Source organism: Pseudoliparis swirei, chromosome 13, assembly GCF_029220125.1.
Source record: "Pseudoliparis swirei isolate HS2019 ecotype Mariana Trench chromosome 13, NWPU_hadal_v1, whole genome shotgun sequence".
Lineage (NCBI taxonomy): Eukaryota > Metazoa > Chordata > Actinopteri > Perciformes > Liparidae > Pseudoliparis > Pseudoliparis swirei.
The window spans coordinates 8019779-8043223 of record NC_079400.1 but is presented as its reverse complement, the minus strand read 5'-3'; the positions used below and the strand labels follow the sequence as shown (position 1 = coordinate 8043223).

Below are 23445 nucleotides of genomic sequence, written 5' to 3'. Positions count from 1 at the left end.
ATGTCAGTTTTTTCTCAGTGGTAAATATAAGGGGTCTAGATGGGTGGAGACAGAGATACTGGTGGGCTGGCACTCAACACACACACACACACGTGTTCTCCATCACCCCATGTAAAAGGCCTTCAGTCTGCTCCTGGAGCCTCTTGGCGAGCATATTTCACAGACATGATTATAGGAGAAAAGTGACACTTTCCAGAATCAACCTGAGAGCATAGAACACATGTATCCTAAACTTTGGTCCTGTGTTGGTTTTGGCAAAAACAAACAACCTTTCTTGCTAAAAAAAAAAGGCTGATTTCTGTAGATGTTCACAAATGCACAACCAAGAACAGAATTACATGTCCAATATTTCGGATGCATTCTTTATCATGATGAAATCTCACAGTAAGTTAAGTTTTTGGCTGTTAAAACTAAATGAAATCTCTTCAAAACTCAGAGCACAGCGGGAGCTTTAAGGGCACCGCTTCAGAGGAAAACTACAGAGCTGTTATCACCAGCTCAACGGCTGAGATCGAAAGATCTGACGCTGATTCTGGACGAGGCCACAGTCTCTCCTGGTTTGCGTTTTGGTTGCGCTGCTGAGTGGGAAGAGAGAGAGAGAGAAATGTGGGGAAAGCTTGAAAAGAAACAGTCGAAAGTGAGAAAAACATCCTGGGGGGCTGAGTGAACTCTCAGGAACGAAGTCAGAAGTTTGGCAATCAAACAGCACGACGTGGGAACAGTGTCGTCGACCAATGTGGATGCGTGCAGATTAATTTGCACACACACTGATCGACGTGTCACGGAAGCAAAGCATAGATAGCTGGATATGAGCAATATGCAGAATGCGGGACCAACGTACAGACATTCAATAACCTTCCAGGGTCATTAAAACAATATTGTCATATTCACAAAACCGGGGGAACACATCACGGCCAACAAAAAACATATTTTTTAATGTCATTTCTATTTTAAAAAATTAAAAGAAACATACTGTAACATAACTTCCTCAATCTGAGGACTAAGCTCCCCTTGACACGAACACAATGAAATGATAAAAAATAAACTTAAAAAGTGGTAGAGATTGAGGATGTGTCCTGTGTGTGTCGGGGCTTGCATACCTTTAAGGTACAAAAGAAAAAATGCCAAAGAAAATGTGACTTGAGCACAAGAAAAAAAGCATTGCCGAGTACAATAACACTATTATTTATGTCTATGTGACGAGTTTGAAAGGTTGCGAGTGTGATTTAGAGGTTTATCCTTGTTGCAGGCAGCTGAAAGCCGGCGAATAGATTTTGGTTGTGTTCCAAATATTCACGGCGAGCGCACACTGGATGTCAACGAGAGCCACGTATTCATATAGTTCCTGAAATAAGCAACAATACGTTTAGTGCAAATCGTCTATGTGAATTTGTCGACTGGGCTAAAGGAAATCTACGCCTCCGAACCATGAAACTACGTAACACGTTGCACTAAAGCGTGCGTGTGTGTGTGTGTATTGTGCATGTTTGTAATGCAGGAAGGAACTAAGTCGTTTTTTGAATAGAGCTCCTTCATGTAAACACTTCAAAATAAAAACCGAGAATTAGGCACAGATTTGTCATTTTGTCCCTCCTCCTCCTCATCTGTTCTTCAGCAAAGGTAAATAGGTAAATCAACAAAAGATTAATGGTGTATTTGTGAAGAGAGGGACTCCTACTTTCAAGCTCCTGAAATTGCAGAACCTTCCCCTTTAAAATAATGTTAAAGTAAACAAAAACAAAACCTAATTCCATCTGTGAGTACGTTGCATTGCACACGTTCCCGGATGTTTATAGGTCATCTTGAGTGCCTGCAGTCCCATGGAGTCTCTGACTCATACCAAACCGTGCCGCCTCCAACACAAACAAAACAAAAATCACCAAAACAAACTAAATACATGCTACATGACCGGAGATGGTATCAGAAATATAATAGACCTGAAAGAAGAGTTAACCTCTCTTCACACAGGGAATAAGGGGGAGGGGATACAACAAATATCACAACAGGAGAGTTTGACACAAAAAAAATGTACACACGCGTACACAAAAGAAGTCAAAACTAGTGATGAGATCAGTCTTAACATTCCAAGATGCTGTTGACCGCCGCCTCGAGAGCAGAGTCTGTGTCGCCGTGAGGGGGGGAGGTGAGCCGAGCGGGGCACTCGGGCTGGGTCGGCGGGGAGGACGGGTGGTAGTTTGTCTGTCCTCTCGCCGTTGCTGCAAAGGGTGAGGGGTTACCTTGGGGATAACTGTTGGCAGCAAGGAGGCTGTTGTTGCTGCCGCTGCTGGGCCCGTAGTGTTGCTGGGATCTCTTCAGTTCCAGGACGCTCTTGTTTTCTAAGAGCGGCGGGTGGAGTCTTTCTGCTGCACCTGGCCCTACGTCGCTGCCCCCTCCCGGGTCTCCACACCCGGGCTGGGGGTCTGTCCTGTGCGGTGGCTCCGCGGAGCCTCTGTCTGACTGATTCCAGCTGCAGCTGGACAACGACGGAGAGGGGACGGGATCCTGGGAAAGTTTGGATTTCATCCCGCAACAGAAGTCTTCGAAGAAGGTGTCTGTAAAAACACAAGAGAGGGAAAGGTGAATAAAACCTCCCTCTTCTTCTTTGTTCTTGCTTTTTCTTTTTCTACTTTTACCTGGATCCACGAGTATCATGCGTTTGTCCTGTGTCAGGTTGCTGCGCTCCTCTTGGTTGAAGGTCCTGTCAATCATCACCATTTCTGATGACGGACTGGAACGCTGCAGGGAGCGGAGAAGGAACTCGTGATCCCTGTGCGTGTCTTGACATAAGACACCTGTGCATCGAGCATGTGCTCATGTGTCTGCCTACCTCAGCCTCCACCATCAGTAGCCGTCTGTATTTGTTCACCATGACATGGGTCCTCATCAGCACTTGAGTTGCTACTACCTCAAATTCGTCATCCACTGTCAAGGAAAACAAAAAAACATTTTAGTTGCAGGTTTAATTCTGCAAACACACTTTGACCGACATGCAAAACCAAGTATTAAACCCGAGGCTGTACCCTGTGAGAACTCCTCCTGGCTGGGTGGAGCCCCCTGGAACACGTGGTATGGGAGGAGTCTTTGCAGCGCATCGTCGATTGAATTGAATCGACGAGGATCTAGGGTCTCAACTCCAGCATGATCCTTCCTCAACTGTAGTAAAATCCTATAGAGATGACAGGAAAAGCTCCTTCAATGGCGGAATGACGAGTCAACATGTTGACATATGCATACAAATGTTTTAATAATACACAGAAAGTTAAATAAACTCACATTTCTCCTCTTGTAAGTGGCGGAAGGGCAGGTCTCTTCTGAGCACTGACCTATAAAGAGAAAGAGTACATAAGAAAGTGTACATTATACCACTGATATCATCCCTTTCAGCATATATATATATATATATATATACACCATATATATACAATCAAGATTTACCTGAGAGATGAGCTTTGAATCTTGAGTCATAGCTAAAAGAGATCAAACAAACAAGTCAACCTCATTAATTGCGGCAGACTACATTGAAACACATCATACATTGACAGAAAATATGTATATTTGCAGCCCTTATTACCATGGATGCTGCTGAGGAGGGCAGGAGATGAAGAATTCTGAAAAATGTCAATAAAAGTGACGTCAGTCGAATAACAGTTTTCAGGGAAGAACATACAAAGTAAATACCACCAGGGACTTGCGCGTATACCTGTCTGTAGTCTTGCTCCTGCGTCACAGTACCAGCTAAAGGGGACAGAGAAGTGCAATTCTCAGTTTGGGTCACAAGAAGGCGCTGAACGGGACTCGCCGAGACGTGGCCTTGACCACCGATCCCCGCCGTCGCCGGGCCAACCAGAGTCAGGCGCCCAGGAGCGCACGATGTCTGGGCCTGCGCTTGCTGCTGCTCCAGGGTAGGCTGCACCACAATGGAGCCGTTGGCTGTGTACTGCCCCCCAGGAGAAGCCGTGTTCGCGGTAACTACATTCGCCGTGGTGGTTGGAGTGGGATGGAGGCCGAGGCTGTAGGCAGTCTGAGCCCCAGATTGGAGCGGTTTAGGTTGGATAGGTCTGACGAGAGTCTGGGTCCCTCCGGGGCCTCTCTGGATGATGATGTTTTGAAGGGGGATGTTTTTGAAAGGTAGGCCCACATGGCCTACCTGCCCTTGGGTCGGAGCAAACGCCTGCCCCCCTGCTGCGGCCCCCGCCGCGGACACAGGCGTCCCCGGCCTCAGCACAAGCTGAGGAGTTCTCTCCAAGCTGCTCAGAGTCATCACACCAGCACCCGCCCCGAAGGAGCCCAACACCTGGATGTGCTGGGCGGAGCCGTTGGGCAGCTGGGAGACCCCTTGCAGAAACTGGCCTGTGGGGAACGCAGCTGTCGCCGTGGGTACCACGCCCCCTCCATAGCCCCCAGAGACCAGCTGGGAGGGAAAGGGGACGGGAGCCTGCACCAGGGTGGGAGCGGGCTGGGAGTCTAGTAAGGCCTCCTGGGCCAATGTCTGCTCCGTGATGTCGGCCTCCATGAGAGACTTCTGTAGGATGTCAAAGGGCTGGTCCTCTCCCCCAAGATCCACCCCTCCGGGGGAGTCCCCGGACCCCAATTCATCCTCGATAAATGAAAGGCTGCTGGAGAGCTGGAGGCCTGCCCCTGTTGAATCGTCGCCGAATTCCCCCATTGAAGAAGAGCCATCCTTGAGGCCAGAGTTTGAGCCAACCTGAATGAGGCATTTAGAGGAAATGAGAGAGTGGGAAACTGTTTGCATGTGAACTGCCTATAAATGAAAGCCTCTTTATAACCTGTACAACAAAAGTAAAGCATATTCCCTAAACTACATATTATGTAATTTTCCTCATGTATGTTACCATTTTTGTCCCCTCACAAAGTAACAACACATATCAGTTTGCGAAGAGCTTTTGAAGATTATCTCCATACAGTGAAGTGTGTCGTGGGATCAAAGTGATCACAGGTAAACTCACCGTGTCGCTAGAAAAGAAGGATGCATCTGACCCGAAAGCTGCATTTGTCACATCATCCTCCTCAATCTGAGAGAAACAAAATAAAGAGTTCAACAATGAATTGGCAGTTTCTAAATGCCTTGAAGTGAAGTCACTATTCAGACAAACTTGGCAAGGAATGACTGAAAATACACTCTGAAAGAGTCACTCACAGACTTGCTGTTGCTGCCATGGAGATAGTCATTCAATGCATCCACATCTCTGGAAAAGGGGTACAGAAGAGGTTTTTTTAATTTATTTTCACTTTGTGTGGTTAAACAAAGACAAAAAGCGTATCTGGTCCACAGCTCTAGTGAATTGAACGCTGAATTTGAAAAAGAAGGAAAAAAATGTACAAATCAACGTGCACATTCTCGTAGTTTTGATTACAAAGAACTGTGGTGAAGATAAACATATGGACAGATGGAAAAATACGGGGCCACACAGAGTTGTTGGTTGAAGACAAATGTAGGTGCATGCATCCAGAAAGTGATATAGCCACAATGTAAAGCCTGTTTTATAGAGGTTTTTTTTACCCTAAAATATCCAGAAGATGACGATCATCCTCATCATCCATGACACCTGAAAGAGTATTGGTGGTGGGGGGTAATGGGGGAGGGGTATTGAGACAGAATTCAGCAGGTGAGGGAAATTTAGATTAGGTAATTCATGTAGAAATATGCATGTCTTATTGACTAGCAGCTTCATTATTCATGACAATAAAACTTAATGAATCATTTGTTTTCATTCCAAAGTAGCAGCATATGAGCTAGAAAGGCTTAGCATATGTTGTATGTATTATTATTATTATTATTATTATTATTATGTCTTAGTTGTAAGGACGTCTCACTCACAGATTTCCAGCAGGAAGCATGGGTTCAGTCATTTAACGCCCTTTGTTTCCTGGGCTGCAGGGTGAGAAACTGCATTTAGTAGTATTACATAATTAAAAGTGTGACAGGTGTGGGTGTGTTAAGATGTGAGATAAAGAAAGAGTTGGGTGTGTGAAATGGGGGAATGGAGCGAAAGAGGGGGACAGATAGATATGCTATTCTGTGCTGTGGGAGGTCTGTACATGAGTGCAGGGCAGGATGGCCTTCATCCCCTCCTACAGATTGTCTGTGACACACTAACTCCCACCCATTAGACTCCTCTGCTGTCACACATTGGTTCTATACAGACTAAAAATGGCCATTAGTGTAAATAACTCCACCCTGCTCCATTTGTGCCACTGTTGGTTGAGTTTCTACATTGAAGAGGTGTTGGCTTTATGTTGTGTCAGCCAGCAAAGGTATGCAGCTATCTTGGTAATATGTTATGCAAAGGGAGACAAAAAAAAACATGTTCACTCATTTTGATCGAGAAGAGAAATGGGGTAATGAGTGTTTGGATGTCTGTCCAGTTATGTTGTCTAATTTAATGCAATTGTCGTGTTTAGAGCAATGTGGAGAACGTAGGGAATTAATATCAGAAAATTAGAAATTCCTGTAGCCATTAATCCATCATTTTAAAAAATGGTCATTGGTTCTGAGGCTATGTTGTACTTTGAAATAATGGAGAAACGTAGGCTGTGTTCCTGAGTAAGTGCAAAACATTACAGCTGCAATGCTACAAAATGGCTGTTACCCTGCCAAAGGCTGTCGTTACAACAGAGCCACGTTCAGCCTCCATCTTTGGTTCAGGGAGAACAAAGAGCGACAGGGCTTCAGCGCAAAATAGGCTCCATGAACTAACACCACCATGATGTAAGAATATACAAAGAAACATGCTAAACGGTCATTTTATTTCAGAATATTGGGTTTGTTTCGTCTTCAATATGCGCAATAAATAGACGTATGCTTGCCAAAATGGATGATTCTACTACCAAAAGCTCTGTTTGTACAGCAACAGTAGAACAAATGCTCCAATATGAGAGTAAGCAATGTCGCAGTTTTCCAAACAAAAAACGGAAACCAAACTACTACATTTTATTTCACAGGGGAGAAAAAACTACATATGTGAACTGTTTATGTAAAATACTACTCGTTTCTTCTCTCCAGCGGGCATCAAACCAACGTTACGTCATTTAAATAAAAAAGCAACCATTTGCTTGATAACAAAAATTCAAAGATAAGACTAGAGCTGAAGTGCCAATGCTGAGCGAAAACAAAAATGGCGTTTAAAGTAGCAACAACAAAAAACAGGATTTGCCGATTTATCGCTCAACGGTGATCTGGGTTATCCAAATTTCGACAAATTTGAATAGTTTGTTTAATTTCTAGCTCAAATTCGGTCTCCGAAATCCGCCTTAGTGTGCAGGCTTCGACGCAGACCGAGCTAAAGTTGGTCTCCGCCGTCGCCCCGCTACCGGAGCCGCTTGGTGCAGCCGTTGGTTTAGTGAGCTGGCTAATGCACAGCGCCGAAGTTTTATATCCAAAAATAGACCGAACCGACGGTATCATAATCGCATTCAAGCAGCACAAAACGCCCGTCGTCCAGCCTGTGGCTGGTCGTCGCTGACGTGTTCTTTCTTTCTCCGTTGGGGAGGCTTTCATTTGTCCTCTATGCGGCTCCAACTGCCAGCACGAAAACACGTCACATTTTGTTTCGATATGCCGAAACTGACGCCTCTCAATCGGCGGCGGCGGGGAGAAGGGGAGATAATCTGTCGCAGCCCGGTGTTCTGGTCGGGTGGCTCTCCGAACCGGGAAGCTCCGCGGCAATGTTTTAACGATAAAAAACACCGGCCTTTTCTGGTTAGCTAGCCGCGATGTCGACGACGCCTATTTTGGAAAACGTCGGGTGGAATTCAGCGAAAATGCCGGAGGACGAGTGCCGTGCCGAGCCATACATAGTTATCCCGATTAGCACAACATAAAGACGACTCAAAAAGGCAAACCCTTTACTCCTGTCTCACTCCTCTTGAAACCCAATATCTCCATTTGGCAACTTTTAATTTGCTCCCCCCTCCTTCTCCTCCTCCTCCTTCTCCCTCTCCCACTCATATATTTTTTCTCACTGTCCCTGTTCTGTCTCGGATAGATTTTTCTCTCCGCTCAAACTCTCTTCCCTCCCTGAAGGAAGGGAGGAAGGAGGTTGTGTGTGTTTTTTCCTTGAAATTTTTATCACAAAATTATAATACACTCAAAGGGAAACTCACCGTCATGAAAAAGCAGTGCCTTGTCAACGGGGTTTCCTCGCCATCACCGCACGGGTTGTTGGGGTAGTGCACAGAACAAGGCAACCCAAATCATCAGTCCACAACGGTGGCATCCGAGTCGCTAAATATTAATAGGAATTATAAAATACGATGTAATGTAATTATTACACGCATATTTTCATGTTGATTTGATTGATTATAAGATGTTTATCTGCCCTATTGAATAGCAGATAAATGTTATTGAACCTAATTATTATCAACGGTAGGGGGCGGGCCTCTGATGAATGCCACACCTTGCGTTGCTCAGGTATGACCATAATGCTGTCTATACAAGTGCTGCCTATTCACCTCCCTACTAATCCATATATATTGTAATCAGACATAATAAAAAGTTATTGTTCCACTCAGTTTGCAGTACCGTTTTGAAGATTTGACTAATGCCACTCTCATTAGCCTACTTTTTTTAATGATATTAATAGATGTTGCTCTCCCAGTGATATGCCACCATATACTGTATATAAATACCACAATATAATTTAAAACAAATTAAATATGGCATTATGTAATACTGTAATAAATACAATTGCAGGCTTAAACCAGATGTATAACACACATATATATATATATAGCCTTGCACTTAACACAAAATAGGTGTAAAAACCTCAACAACAAAGACTGCTTCGTCTATACTATTACAGTAAGTGGTAGTTATGATATACAAATAGTTGTATGTTTTACAAAAAATAGAAATAGTAGCTACATATTCTAAAAAATAAAGTAAAATTTAGCCTCATCTAATAGATCTTGGATTCCACACACTAAAACGATTTATATCCAATAGAGCCACTAACTTTGCTCAGTACTTCATAAATATGCTGGTACATGGCCATGTATGCACATAAACAACTCGCTACTAGCAAAGTTGATGGTGAAAAGCTGACAATGCATTGTATTATACATTTCTCTTTATTACGTGTCCTTTAAGACAGGTGTCTCAACAAATACATTTTTATCTAGATTTTTTTTTATTTCGCAGGGTTTGAAGTAGCTTCCTAAAAAATAATACATTGTAGGTTTTGATTGTTTTTTAATAATAATTTACAACTCCGGTGCGGTAGGTGGCGGTAAACGCCTTTAATCCAGCCACGAAGAAGAAAGTGAGCCGGTTTACTTCCGCCACAACTGACAGTGCGTCAACATGGATGCGATGCCTGAAGTTAGCTGGGAATCTGGGTTTGCGGGCGAAAGCGGCGCCGTCAAGATACAAGAGCGACTCCAGAAGCGGCACCAGGCGAGGGCGGAGGACGCCGAGCGGAGGAAGGAAGCCAAAGAGAGCAAGTCGGTCGCGGAGGAACAGGGCGAGTACTTCAGCAGCTCTTTCAACACGGAGCGGGCGTCCATCGAGGAGCTGCTGTCCGGCTGCCCCGGAGCCGACCGGGCGGAGACGGCTCGACTGCTGGAGGAGGCGACGGCCCAAACCCTCCAGCTGCAGAAGTTCCTGAACGACAGCACGTTGTTCCTGACGCAGTACGAGCTGAGGAAAGCGCAGGCCGCCCTCCAGAAGCTCCTGTCCTCCCTCGCCGAGGCCAGAGAGGAGGCCCTGCCCAGGAAGAAGTTTGCCTTTCGTGCTCGCGCCAAAGCAACAGATAAAGCCCCTGCAGCAGCTGCACCCCCACCTGATGCCGCTGCACCTGCGGCTTCTGGTGGCGCCCAGGTGGATGGAGCCGCAGAGTCCGAGCAGTGCAGCTTCTCCAACATGGACAGTGTGTGTCTGACGAAGACTGCCGAGGAGATCCAGAAGCGAGACGTGCTGATGACTCACCTGACGAACTGCAAGGTCCGCCTGTACGGTTCCCCCAGCACGCTGCACCTGAAACACATCGACAACTGTGAGATCCTGTGTGGGCCCGTGTCCAGTTCCGTGTTCATTGACCACTGCAGAAACAGTACTCTGGCCGTCCCGTGCCAGCAGCTGCGGACCCACCACACCACCGACACGAGGGTGTATCTGCACATCACCAGCCGGGCCATCATCGAGGACTGTCACGGGGTGAGCTTCGCCCCGTTCTCCTGGTCGTATCCCACCCTGGAGAAGGACTTTGCTGTGTCTGGCTTAGACCAGGCCCGAAACAACTGGAGCCAGGTGGATGACTTCAACTGGCTCGCTGCAGGAACTCATTCCCCCAACTGGTCCGTCATTCCAGAAGCGGACAGGAGAACCAACTGGGAACCCTAGAGTTGCATCTCAAAACCTTGTCAAAGTAACATGCAAATATATTCACCTGCACCTCAGCACAGACGTTGCATTCACTCTTTTGGCGAGGTTAAACTCTGCTTTGGGGTATTGAAGGCTTATATTCTTCTGCTCACATATGACAAGCAAAAGCTTAAGAGAAAAATGCAAAACTCTTAGGCAGTGAAAAGTCTTTACAAAGAACAAACTTCACTCCAACATCTGATTTAAAGATGCAGGGTATTTTGCATTATCTTTCTCATTGACTGAAACTTTTCCAGTGTGTAAGAATTCAATGACTGACACAAAAACGTGAGTCTTGAATGTTCCTATCTAGAGCCAGTGTTTGGTTTGTGCATTCTGGGCTACTGTAGAAACTATAAAAGATACATTCCAACTGCAAAATCTCGTACATAATACAACAATTTAAAAAGACAGTTTAGTTTCTTACTACATCAGACAAAGGGAAGCAGGAATATTTTTTTGCTTGAAAAATGGGAATATAATTCATCCATTATATTGATATTCTCAAAAGTCAGATTTAGGTTGGGTTTTGGTTTATGAGTACTCTTCTTTTTTTTTTCCCCTTCCTGCTGATCCTGCCTCTCAGAAGTTATGGTCAGAGGCTGAATCTCCTCATTAAAAACTATTTAGTTCCAGCTCAATGAATGAACCATTAGTGACTGTCAGGAACTATTAGAAGACGGAAATCTGAGTCATTGAGGGTTACAAAGCACCTTTAAATGTAAAATATCTTTTCTGTTTAATGTTGCCATGATATCAAAACCCCTAAAATCTACAGCTATAGAATAATACATGGACTATTCAAACCATTTCAGCTCTAAAGTGCTCCCAGTGCTGCACAATCACCTCCATTACAGTGGATCTCACTGATGTGAATGAAGAACATAATGATCCCCATGCTCTCATAATTTCCCTTCATGCTGCTCCCCAGACCCTGAGTGCCACTTATTTACAGAGAGCAACTAAAAAACGAAATTTAAAGTATTGAAATTGAAATGTTACGCAAATAAAGAGGCTTCCTGCTCAATAACATGCGTGTCTGTTTCTCGTGTCACCTTATTGATGTTGTGCGTTATCTTCTTCTGAGAAAACAACACATTAATATAAAGCAGGTCCAGAATAAACTTCAAACTATTTAAAAGAGAAATACAAACTAAACTATCATTTCACATATTTAATCCAATTTCAATGTACCCCCCCAAAAATGTAACAAACAGGACAAGATAAATCAATGCAAAGACTAAACAGTCATTTCCTTCTTTACTAAACTGCTGAGAGAAAGTGGGTCAACTTAGAAACACTTTATTCAACCCTCGATTAGCATTCATAAGCAGTATTTAAAGTTTCAGAAATGGAGTCGTAATCAGATATAAATGTGAATTGATATATGTGTATTCCTGAATTCACTCAATATACAATATACTACAATATAGTAAAACACAGTTATCATAAGAAATGTTATAATTGTTGACAAATACTATGAATTTAACATTTTAAAATGGTATATCTTCATTAAACTACACCATGGTGTGATAAAGCATTTATTAAAAGTTGTTACTACCCATAAATGCTAAAAATATCGATATTAAACAAGATAAACCAAATGGCATAACAACTGATTTGTAATTGTTTTACAATAAAAAGGACACAAACAGTCTGAGACACGAGTGTCACATGACATTTAGAAAACCAGATGCAGTGAAGCAATGTAGCGATAAGCAGATTTGGCTCGTTTATGAAGTGATAACTGGAGATGAAGGTCGCTTCTTTCACCCTAAATGAGCCAATAAAGAGGAAAGTGATGAATTTAAGTAACTAAGCACAGAACTCCACAAACAACTTGATAACAAACAAAAACCATACGTGCGTTGTAAACCATTCATGACTAATAAGTCCAGCCACCGTAAAGGTTTGAGGCAGCGGGAGTAGAAGAATGAAACTGCCGAGCACAGACTTGATTCTAACTGCCAACATAACAACTGACAATAAGACAATAACTGAGAGCACCTAAATGCATTTATTAGCTATCTCATGTGCGTGTTTATTGATGATCGGCCGTGTTTCATCCATCCGACGCGTCTCGGTTCTGTGTCGTTCTGAATGAATCACACATTCAGTTGGGTTGAGGCAGGAGCCTGAAAGCTCTTTTGTTTCTGTGAATGGGTTTCTGGGGTTCCACTCCCTCCATTGTGAAGACATCCGGTTTGAACCTCTGAATGAGTCAGTTCTATTATTATCTCCACTGTCACCTCCATAGTCTCCGTCAAACCTCAGCTCATGATGCCGGTGCGTTCGATGGACCGTGACCACGTGAAGGCCGAAACCAATTACGGCCCCTGGCAGCGGCTTACAATCAGGCTCATCTTGTGTGGACGGATTTCTGCAAATTGGATCAGGCCGCTTCCCGAGGCTTAGCATGACGTACTGCAACTTTGAGTTTAAATCATGAGGATCCTCGGCAATCCTCCGCCTCTCCTGGAGAAAGCAACGTCACGATTAGTCTGTGTGTCAAGGAAGGAAAACGATTCGGTGCAACTCAGGGCAAATCAAGCCTCGTGAAACTTGAAGTTTTTGTCACAATGGGACAGGAGATAGTTTTCAAGAAATAACGCTACTCGCGGGTCCACCTGGGTTCTTGACCTCTGCTGTTTTGCTGTGGGATGGATCGCAGGCTGAGCTGACTCCCCTGACCCGTTGGACCAGCCAGAGGAGACTCTGATCGCAAAGAGACCGGGCGTGTCCCTCTCCTCCTCCGGCTTGCCAGCCGATCGACTCTTCTTCTTCAGACACACGGGGTTGAACGTTATGGCTGATTGGTTGAAACATGTTCAAAGCGTTTGACATGAAGAAGCTTATGAAGCCCGTGGTGCGGGCCTGCTGTGTTGGTGCCATGTGTGTTTTGTTGATGGCTGTGGCTGATGCCACCTGGCTCTTGGGCTGAGGCTTGGCATGAAGTTAGATAGATAGATAGATATATACTATTAATCCCCCCCAAGGATTTTTGTCGTCAATACTGTCAAACACAACCAAATACAACATAAAATAAAAATACAAAAAATAAAAAATATAAAATAAAATATAAATATATAATATATATATAATACAACAATACTAATGACTAAAGTGTAAAATAAAATATTAAAAAAAATATTAAAATTATTAGTAATAATGCAAGGTGCAAAGTATGTGTAAATGTGTCGTATGAAATGAAATGTGTGTGTGTGTGTAGTAAAATAAAATGAAAAAATGTGTGTGTGTGTAGTGTGTGTAGTCTAACAACACACAGGACGACACGACACGCTAGGACGAGAGGGGACCTGACCCTGATGGAGTTTGTGTTGTTTTGCTATGAAACGAAGAGATTGATGATTGATTTGATGGGTTAGCAACCGCTACGCGACTTCGACTTCAGCGCAAGTCAAGTCAAAGAGTAAATCAAAAAAAAAAAAAAAAAAAAAAAATCAAAACTGTGTGTATGTTGTGTAGAGGCGGTAATGAGGTTGTCATTGAGTGTTTCAAGGTGGGGCCCGATGAGGTGGGGGGTCCTTGATGGGTCGTGTCCACATAGTTTAAGTTCAGTGTAAGTGGATTTGAGGTGAAGCAAAGTCAGGGCAGGTGTATTATTCACTTTCATCCACTCGGGATTATCGTCACAGAAATGGTGAGTGGGCCGTGAGGGCGGAAGAGGTTACTGGGCAGTTTCATGGATGAAGTGGAGGAGGAGGGACTCGAGGTGATTAGGGACAGAAAAAGATGCACAAGGTCAAAAAGGCACGAGCAGGATTGTTCCAGTCCAGTCATACTTGGCCTCGTTGTGACACGTTGCTCATATCTACACCACAAGAAGCAGTTCATTTTGTGAGGACACGACGTGGATACGACAGTGTTGGCACGTAGGTAGTGTTTAATCTCAAGGATTGCAGCGTCCATGTCCTTCAAGAATCAGTGTCCTGTCCAATCAGCAGAAGACCTGGCAACACGCCAGGGACAGCAGCGCACAATAAAACTATTTGAAGCTGTGATTTTTTAATCAGTGAGAACAATGGCTGTCTGATTACAATAATAGTCAGCTGGCGAAATGCTCATGAGATGCCATTGCAGAACAGTAATCATGGAAAAGGTCTTTTATTTATGGCTCGTTTTAAAGTTTCAAAGAGACAAAGTTTTTCAAATCCTTCCTTAAATATCCTTAAATATCAGTACAGCCATCTTTCTAATTCATAATGTCCTGGTTAGTACCCAGAACGTCTCCCATATATCCATATCTGACCTTCTCCAGTCTCAGTAATCCAATCATACCACTTCATCTGTTTGCAATGATGCAACCTGAGTGAAGCTTGATTAATTTGTCGCCTCTTTGAGAGAGCTGTTAATTGTTTAATGTTGAGGAAACACTTGAAGAAACACTTTATTCCTTTGATTGTGAGCAAAATTTGGTTAAATTTGATTTGATTCAGTAACTGAAGAGATGAAAATCACAAAGCTCGGCAACAATAAACATCAAACCGTGCAGTTATTTTAGCACAAGTCACAGTTAGTGGTAGTTCAAGTAATTTTAGCCCACACATGCTACAAATATAGTTCCTTAAACCCAGTCTCACTTTCTCCAAACCCGTCCCAGCGTGACATTAACGTGACACTCTGCCTCGTCCTCTTAGCCGCATCGGGAGCAACGTGGGCGGCCAGTATCTGATGGACGCAGTCCCGTTTAGCTGCTGTAACCCCAGCTCCCCCAGACCCTGCATCCAGCAGCAGATGACCAACAACTCCGCCTACTCCAGCTACGACCACTACGCGGAGGAGCTCAACGTGTGGAAGCGAGGCTGCCGCGACTCCATGCTGTCCTCCTACACTCTAAAAAGTCCAACTTCAAATTTGTTGTCCTAACACATTTTTTTACGTTGAGTCAACAAATGCCTTTGAAAAAAGTTGAACTAACTCAAAATGTCAATTTCATTAATGAAGAGTGGAATCCACTTAAAATGTTAAATTGAGAAAACTTAATATAGTGGTTGGGCATCTGCTGAGGTAACTAAGGCCACTGCGCTTGTATGTCAGTAAACACACACACATATATATATATATACAAATACATATATAAATACATATATATATATATGTAAATACATATATATACTACTTTAATCTTATATTTTAAATAATAAAATAATATAAAAATATTTTCTTTAGCCCCTGTTTAAAATACATTGGTTTTTGATACCATTGTTTGTTTATTATATTTAGATATGGATTAGATTTGGAAGGATATTGTCCATTGTTTAATGGCAGATTTGCTCCAGTTCAGGTTTTTGTCACTTATTGAATTAAAGGGAGCCTGTACCGTGAGAGCAAATGTTTCCCTGTATTTTGCTCAATTTATGTATTTAATTTAACAGACTATGAAGATTGAAATACTATAATACTAATGTGTAGGAGGTGACTCTTGTATGAAAGTGGTATATTTTAGTTTTTAACATCTGCATAAAAATGTCTTTTGACTTTTAAATTGTATTGTTACAGAATGGGAAGAAAAAAAATGAAAATGTAAAAGAGGCGGTGAACATTTATTATAGTCTCTGTATGCTTGTTTTTGTGTAGAATACAGACCCGGAGGAATCTTACGTGAAATGAGTTGAACTGGGAATACTGCAGAGTGGGTGGAGCGGGGGTGTGGTTCAGGGAACGGTGTCTGATTGTCATCAGCTGGACTGATTGGTAATCAGATTGGAAATCAGTCCAGTTGATGACGATCTGTGTGGGTTATCTGAGTCTGTCTCCATAAAGGAGCTGGACAGACAGGAGATGAGAGGAGCGTGGAGAGCAGAGACACAGTCTGCTGTCGGAATAAACCTTATTACCGAATATCCCTCTGGCTACTTGTTGTTAATTGGTGCTTTAGGGGGGGGAACCTACTCGTGACGGCTACACACGTGTCACAACCATGTTCCAAAGCTTGTTTCAAGGCCTTGATTTTGGATTCACAAAACAGAATTTTTTCTTTTTTTTTCTTTATGCAGCCATTTTGATTTTTAAGGATGTTGACCCTCTGCTGTCTATGTTCAAGTGTTGACACCTGGAATTCATATAGTTATGCAAACAAATGTTTAGTTATTGTTAATAAACATTTTGTGTTTGAAGAAGTTTGTTTTCTTTAACTGTTGACTTTTCCAAAGAAAATGGTGTACATTTTTAATTAATTTAAATGAAGGCAACGTTGCAAAGAATGTTGAGTGTACTCAAATAATGGGCAGTGAAATTTAGTAACAAAACATTTAAAGTTAAAAGTAAGTTCTCTCAACAAAACATTTAAAGTTAAAAGTAAGTTCTCTCAACAAAACATTTCTCAACAAAAAATGTTAAGTGCTGTTGATGTATGTTTTTAATCTACAAGAACACACAATTGAAAGTTTCTCCAATTTAATATTTTAAGTGTTCTGAACTTAAGTACATGAGTAGATGTAACTATCAAATGCAATATTTTAAGTAGTGTTAACTTAAATACATAAATACATCTGAATAGTAATGTTACGTTTGACAAACTTAAGATATCACTGAGTGAACTTCTTATCATAAATTGACAACACATTAGCCCTTAGTTGAGTGAACTCAAAAAGGCTTTGCAGCTGGTTGCCTCACTTTTTTAAGTTGACTCAATTTTTTTATTTGTTGGAGTGTACGGAAGCCTGATGAACACCATCGGATTGCTGGTGGTGCTGGTCACTATGCTGGAGGTCAGGGCCAGAGATGCACCGACACAGATATTCATGTGGATGTGATCAGTTTGTACCTCACGTCAAACTGTTCAGTGAGAGAAAAATGTTAAAGTCCCTCATGTTGAGTTTGTAGTAGGATACCAACACCATCACTTTCATGGAGGTGGGGAAGTTAATCATTGGACCAAACAGCCAGATTATTTTCTCTTGTAACTCAGAAAATAATACAGTTTAAAAACAACTGATTTCAACCAGCAACACAAAGGGGTATGGAAGAGGACTAGGAATAAGGGATTTATTTATTTGATCAATATATTTAAGTATGAGCCATTAATGTGACATTCATTTGAGTTTATCAAATTTTAGATTATTGTTTTAAAGATAACTAGACTATAACAAATATTGTATATGTATATATTATATTATCATTTATTACATTTTATATCCAATTTGCTAAATAGATTTTTGTTTGGTTTTATATATAACCATATGTTTGGATTTTACAAGTTGACATGTGTGTGCCTTAAATCAGCTCTAAAATGAGTTTTGAGCTCAGAAAATGCAAGTAAACAATCATCTGATCCCTTCAGCCCATGTATTGATCCATAGCAACCAAGGTGCTGTTCATACATTCTCTTGAAACAGAGTCCACTGGATACATTGTAGGTCTGAAGTGAGATCCACATAGGCTGCTAACCGCACACACAAGGAGCCATGATCTCAAAGCCAGTGGGGTTTAGTCAGAGCAGATGGGGTCTGTGAAGAGTCCGCAGGGAAGGTAAAGAGGCCAACTCTACGCGGTATTTCTGTTGGACCAAAGCACATAACCAGCGCTGAGTAGATAAGAAGCCTAATCGGCTTTAGATTAGCATGAGCCCCTCAGCCAGGTGAGCAGGTGATGTCCTGTTGCCGGACTGGCGTCATGGAGACAGAGACACACGAAGACAGAGAAAGAAGGACAAATAAAAGAAAGTAACGGTCTGAGGGGGATGAGAAGGGCTGATTTAGAGTAAAAGGAAGAATCACGTGAGGGACTTTGCACAAGAAATGTACAAGCGGTGGTGGAAGAAGTCCTTTACTGAAGGGAAGTTAACTTTAAGGGACTTAAAGTCCCGCTTTAAAACACACTTGAGTAAAACTACAAAAGTATTTCCAGTAAATTCACCCAACGTATCAAAAAGTAAAAGCACTAATTTAGCAGCAGAATGAATATTTTTACTTTTGATACTTTGGGTAAAAGTAAGAGACTTATATTACGATGTATACTATGTGATTGTTATTGCTGCTTTAACATGTGAACTGCATTGTAATGTTGTAGATGGTTGAGAAGTAGCTAATTGTAAATATTTGTATTATATAACCCATCAGTAGATTAATCTGTAACAATGCATCATATTTAATCACAGTTTTTTATTTGTATTTTTATGTAATGTAAAGTAAATAGTAGTGTGGTTATGAAATAAATATAGTCGATTGAAAAGTAGAAAAATCACCTTCAAAATGTTTCTTACAGTACTTGAGTTAATAGTATATCAAGAAAAAAACCTAAAATATATCCCTGATTATTAAATATTCGCTCAACGTCTAAGCTTCGGGCAGCATTCATCAGTATTCAGATCATTTACTCCTCTTCAACCCGTCTGGCTCAGGCCACTGCTCAGACATGCCCAAAATGAAGTGAGTAAACCACAAGGTCTATTCGTATCATTTTATGATTGTGAAAAAGGTAAAACTTCAGAGATATATACAGAGATGTAAGCATCAGTATATGTTTCACAGTGAATGAAGATGGAACATCATAAATTAAAGATTTCATTTCAGAAATAGAGTATTTCTTCATTAAGATGTGCATGAAGATGCTCTTCTCCCAATTCGCTTCAGCAAGAGTTTGATTGGCAGACGGTTCTTCTGAATATTTTGTTACAGGATTCATGTCACCAGTAGGTTTCCCCCCTAAGCACCAAGGATAAGCAACACGAGGGACATTTGGTATCATCTTTATTGCTTTTAGGATGCAGACTGTGTCTCGTCTCTGCTCACTCCTCTCGCCATCTCCCCTCCAGCTTCTATAGCAGAGGGCCAATCAAACAGATCCCCCACATCTGGGGCCAATTAGGCCCATTTGCAGCACCTGTCCCCGAGCCACTCCCCCACACACCTCCACAGCTGACCCCAACTACTTCCCGCTGCCACAATCTTTTCCGATAGTTCTTTGTAAACATTTGGATTAGATCTGAGCCTCTTGAAATGCTCTCAGGAAACTGTAAAGCTACACGTAACTAGAGGTGTTTTCTAAATGTGTGGTGTGAATGTTTTCCATTCAAAGAAAACCATAACTCACCGGTCCATTCACAGGCCTGTCTTGAAGCCCAATGCCTTGTGGATGAGTGCAGTCCAACAAGTCATCCTCCAGATGAAGACAGAGGCCATGTTATCACATGCAAGGCTGAGGATGATCTGTTCCATACTGGACAGAAGCGATCTGTGAATGCTCCTCCGTGCTATGCATGTGAACGCAGATGGATGGAATCAGAAAAAAAGTAATTATTCAGAAATCATTGTTTGTTAAACAAATGTAATCTACTATAAGGTACAATATTGACATTTTGAAATGTAGTGGAGTGAAAATAAAAAGTAGCTGAATACTTGAGGGACTCAAGTAAAGTACATTTACTTCAGTAAAGTACTTGAGTAAATGTACTTAATTAGTTACTTTCCACCACCGTTTTAATGTCAGTGTGGATTATTAGTCATGGTTGACAATATTATATCCAAAACATCAAAAGCTACTTTTGTTTGAAAATCATGCACTTGAGAAGAAACTACCTTTAAAATACACAATTCACCGAATACAATCTTTCCTCTGATTTTCTTTCCTATAATTCTCACTGAAGTCTGAAGCTTCTCCACAGAGCCGACATCTGTTCACTTGTAAGAGAGGAAACCAGTTCAGCATCCTGAGTGTCTTCTGTCTTCTGCTGCTCTCTGTTGGTGACTGCAGGTTAAATAAACCTGCACATTACTAATCCATTGAAGAGCTCTCACAGTGTCCTCACATGTGGGGAGGTGTCCAGCTGATTCCCTTTCTTCTTTGTGACTGATGTGTGATCTCATGAACATTACCACTGCTTTGTTCATTTTTAAACTACTCATTGGGTGTGATTTATTTTGACACCAAATGTATTCCGAACTTCCTCTTTGTTTTTGCCAAATGTCCTGGCATGCATGAACACTCCGGGGTTCCCGCTGTGACGGTTTCAGTTACATTAAGAGTCCACAAGAGGGTGTCTTTCTATCAATGATAGTGTAATAGGAGTGGCCTCCCCACTGCCGGAAAACATTAAAGAGGAAGAACATGTATAACTTTGGCTTGATTATAATGAGAAATAAACACATATGAGACAGTTGGATTGTAGTCCCTGTTGAGACTCCGCCCACTCCTCCTCCCCACCGCCATCTGCTTGATGGATCGTGGAGGTCTCCATCGTGGAATATGCCTACTATGAACTATTCATACACTGTCATATTCATTGAATGTATTTTAACTCTAAATCTGTCCTTCTGTACACATTACATCTATTGCATCTGTCCATCCTGGAGAGGGATCCTCCTCTGTTGCTCTCCTCCAGGTTTCTTCCCTTTCTTTCCCCCTGAAGGGTTATTTGGGAGTTTTTCCTGGTCCGATGTGAGGTTTTGGGGCAGGGATGTCTATGTGTACAGATTGTAAAGCACTCCGAGACAAATTTGTAATTTGTGAAATTGGGCTATACAAATAAACTGAATTGAATATGTAGTGATGTAAACTCCTTAATATGACCCATGTGTTATGGTGCTGATGGTGAGACTACCTCTCTTTCTGCAGCAGAACCCTAGCTGCTCCCTCCAAATAATGTAGAGGAAAAACAAAATGGATTCAGACTGGATACAAATATTATTTTCATCACCCACTGATGTGTTGATTACTTTCATGATTAATAATTAAATTGTCACAAAGTGAAAACATGAGCAGCTCATGTTTGGCAGTTTTGTAGAACCAACAGACCAAAACCCAAAGATATTTAATTTCTACATTTATGAAACAAATGCAATGCAATGAAAATACGAACATGTAGTTTGGCTGAAACATTAATTCAACATAAAGCAACAACAAAAAAACTATTTTCATTACTTATTTATCTGTTTATAATTTTTTATAATAATTTATTTAATATAGAATGTTGTGAAAAGTATCCACAACTGCCGCGAACAATTATATTCACTATTATTTCCAAATATTTAAATAAATAATAATTAAAAATTAAAAATAACTGAAGCGTCTTTGTATATTCAGAAAAGCACTATATAAGTTTGAATTATTATTATTATTATTAATTAGTCTGCCAACTATTTACTTCATCGATTAACTGTTCGATCTACAAAATGTCAGAAAACAGTGAAACATGTCCAAAGTGAGATCTTGAGATTACTTCTTTTGCCTGACCAATAACATATTCAATTTGAACTGATATCCAACAAAACGTTTTTGCTTGATTAGGAATTTAAAATGCTTAATTGATTATCAAATTGGTTGCCGATTTATTTTCTGTCAAAGGAATAATTGTTTCAGCTCAACAGGTTTCCAGAACCCAAAGTGATGTCTTCATACTATTTGTTTTGTCCGTCCAACAGTCCAAAACATACACAAAATATGTAATTTATAATTATTTAAGACAGAAAAGCAACAAATCCTCACACTCACAAAGCTGGAACCAGGAGGTTTGACATGTTTACTAAATGACTAATTTGAATATCCAAATAGTTAAATTCACATGATTGAACCAATCGTTGCAGCTCTAAAACTTAAAGGCAACACAATATTAAATGTCCAATTATTTAAAATGAAGAAAATCAGTGGTGCAGTGATGGATACTTGTAACATTTGAGGCATTCATGGATGATTTAAAGTGATAATGAACATGTGCTCTAATATCAACTTGAGCTTCAGGTTGATCTTGTTGTTTCAGCCAAAAGGTCAGGGACGGTATACCACGGATCACATCTCCCTCTAAACTTCACTACGGGCTGAATACATATGGCAGACAGAAAGAAAAGCAGAGGCAGAGAGAGAGAGGGAGAGAGAGAGAGGGAGAGAGAGAGGCCCGTGACTGGTAGATGTGTGGCCATGCTCAGAGAGGCATTGTTGGAGCTATGAGAGGACAATGCACTGCCCCCGCCCTGAATACTCGCCATACCAGCTGACCAGCCATTACCAACACTGCTGCTACCCTGTTACAATTCCTGCTGCTCTCTCTCTCACACACACACACACACACTACATCCCACCCAGCCACAATCATAAGTTTAATCCTACAAGGCCGAACCACGCTAACAGTGGACAGAGGAGAGAAACCAGGTGGGAGGCCATAGCGCCTGACAAAAAGCTTAAGTCAAGTCATGCATGGGCACACATGTTGTCTCGCCTCTGAGTGTGTGTGTGTGTGTGTGTGTATGTGTGTATGTGCAAATGTGTGTGTGTGTGTGTGTGCACATTTGTGTGATTTACAACAAGCTAAGTTTAGCCACTAGCACCTATCTGTTCCTTCAGCAATAACGTTTCTCTTCCAGCCACCCAGAGAGCACCGACTCACACATCGCACCTTCGTATTATTTCAGGATCCTGGACAAAAGTCCCTGAAAGTGGAGAGTGTGACCGGGAGAGGAGAGTTTCACTTTGTGTGAACGGGAGAGGAGAGTTTCACGTTGTATACCACACTACAAAAATACTTCATCACAAGTACAAGCTTCTTAATTCTAGAGTGAAAGAGCAGAAGAAATATCAGCACAATGTACTGAAAGGGTCAGAAGGGAAAGTTGATTTGTCAATAACAAATACAATTGATATTTTATTTAAATTACTTCAGAATAGAAACACAAATAAGAAGTCCTCTAAAAAACTAATATTTCTTCTTCTTTCCTCTCCTATTATATCGCGACCCCTCAGATGTATCTGGTGCCCCTTTGGAGGTGCCGGCCCCTGACTGAACTATGTTACTAAATACATACATAGATACAAACTAAATAAAGTAGTTATAGCTCCACCTTGACCAGCTAACAGTTTGCTGATTGCACATTGATGCAACAATATAAACAGTGAACTCATGTCATATATATGCATGTCAGATGTAAGAAGAACCAGTACTTCTACTTTTGATATAATTTGCTGATGATACTTTGCTTTATTTATGCATGATGTTGAACGCAGAACTCTAACTTGTATTTCTAAACTATGGAATTATACTTTCACCAAAGTAGAAGATAGTGATCTGTGCAGAGGTACAGGCTAAAGTTTCACGAAATGGAAATACTTTAGTA

At 41.6% G+C, this 23445-nt stretch overlaps 2 protein-coding genes across 4 annotated transcripts; one reads left to right on the top strand and one right to left on the bottom strand.

Annotated features, from left to right (window-relative positions):
* Positions 1 to 913: 913 nt before the first annotated feature.
* Positions 914 to 8180, bottom strand: bicral (BICRA like chromatin remodeling complex associated protein). Of its 3 annotated transcripts, none has more exons than XM_056429552.1 (13): positions 8125 to 8159; positions 5840 to 5893; positions 5522 to 5567; positions 5159 to 5207; positions 4968 to 5033; positions 3701 to 4705; positions 3572 to 3608; positions 3436 to 3467; positions 3274 to 3323; positions 3021 to 3166; positions 2828 to 2922; positions 2634 to 2736; positions 914 to 2552 (listed from the first exon to the last, which is right to left on the bottom strand). In XM_056429552.1, the coding sequence occupies exons 3-13, from the start codon at positions 5560 to 5562 to the stop codon at positions 2077 to 2079; spliced, it is 2100 nt and encodes a 699-aa protein (XP_056285527.1). In that variant the 5' UTR covers positions 5563 to 5567; positions 5840 to 5893; positions 8125 to 8159; the 3' UTR covers positions 914 to 2076. The 3 variants fall into 3 exon arrangements, with proteins under 3 accessions (XP_056285527.1, XP_056285526.1, XP_056285528.1); XM_056429551.1 differs by lacking the exon at positions 8125 to 8159 and adding an exon at positions 6612 to 8107; XM_056429553.1 differs by lacking the exons at positions 5522 to 5567; positions 5840 to 5893 and having other exon boundaries at positions 8125 to 8180.
* Positions 8181 to 9254: 1074 nt separating this feature from the next.
* Positions 9255 to 11417, top strand: tbcc (tubulin folding cofactor C). Its single transcript, XM_056429929.1, has one exon. It carries the CDS (start codon positions 9323 to 9325, stop codon positions 10358 to 10360), a length of 1038 nt encoding a protein of 345 aa, XP_056285904.1. The 5' UTR covers positions 9255 to 9322; the 3' UTR covers positions 10361 to 11417.
* The last annotated feature ends 12028 nt before the right edge of the window (positions 11418 to 23445 follow it).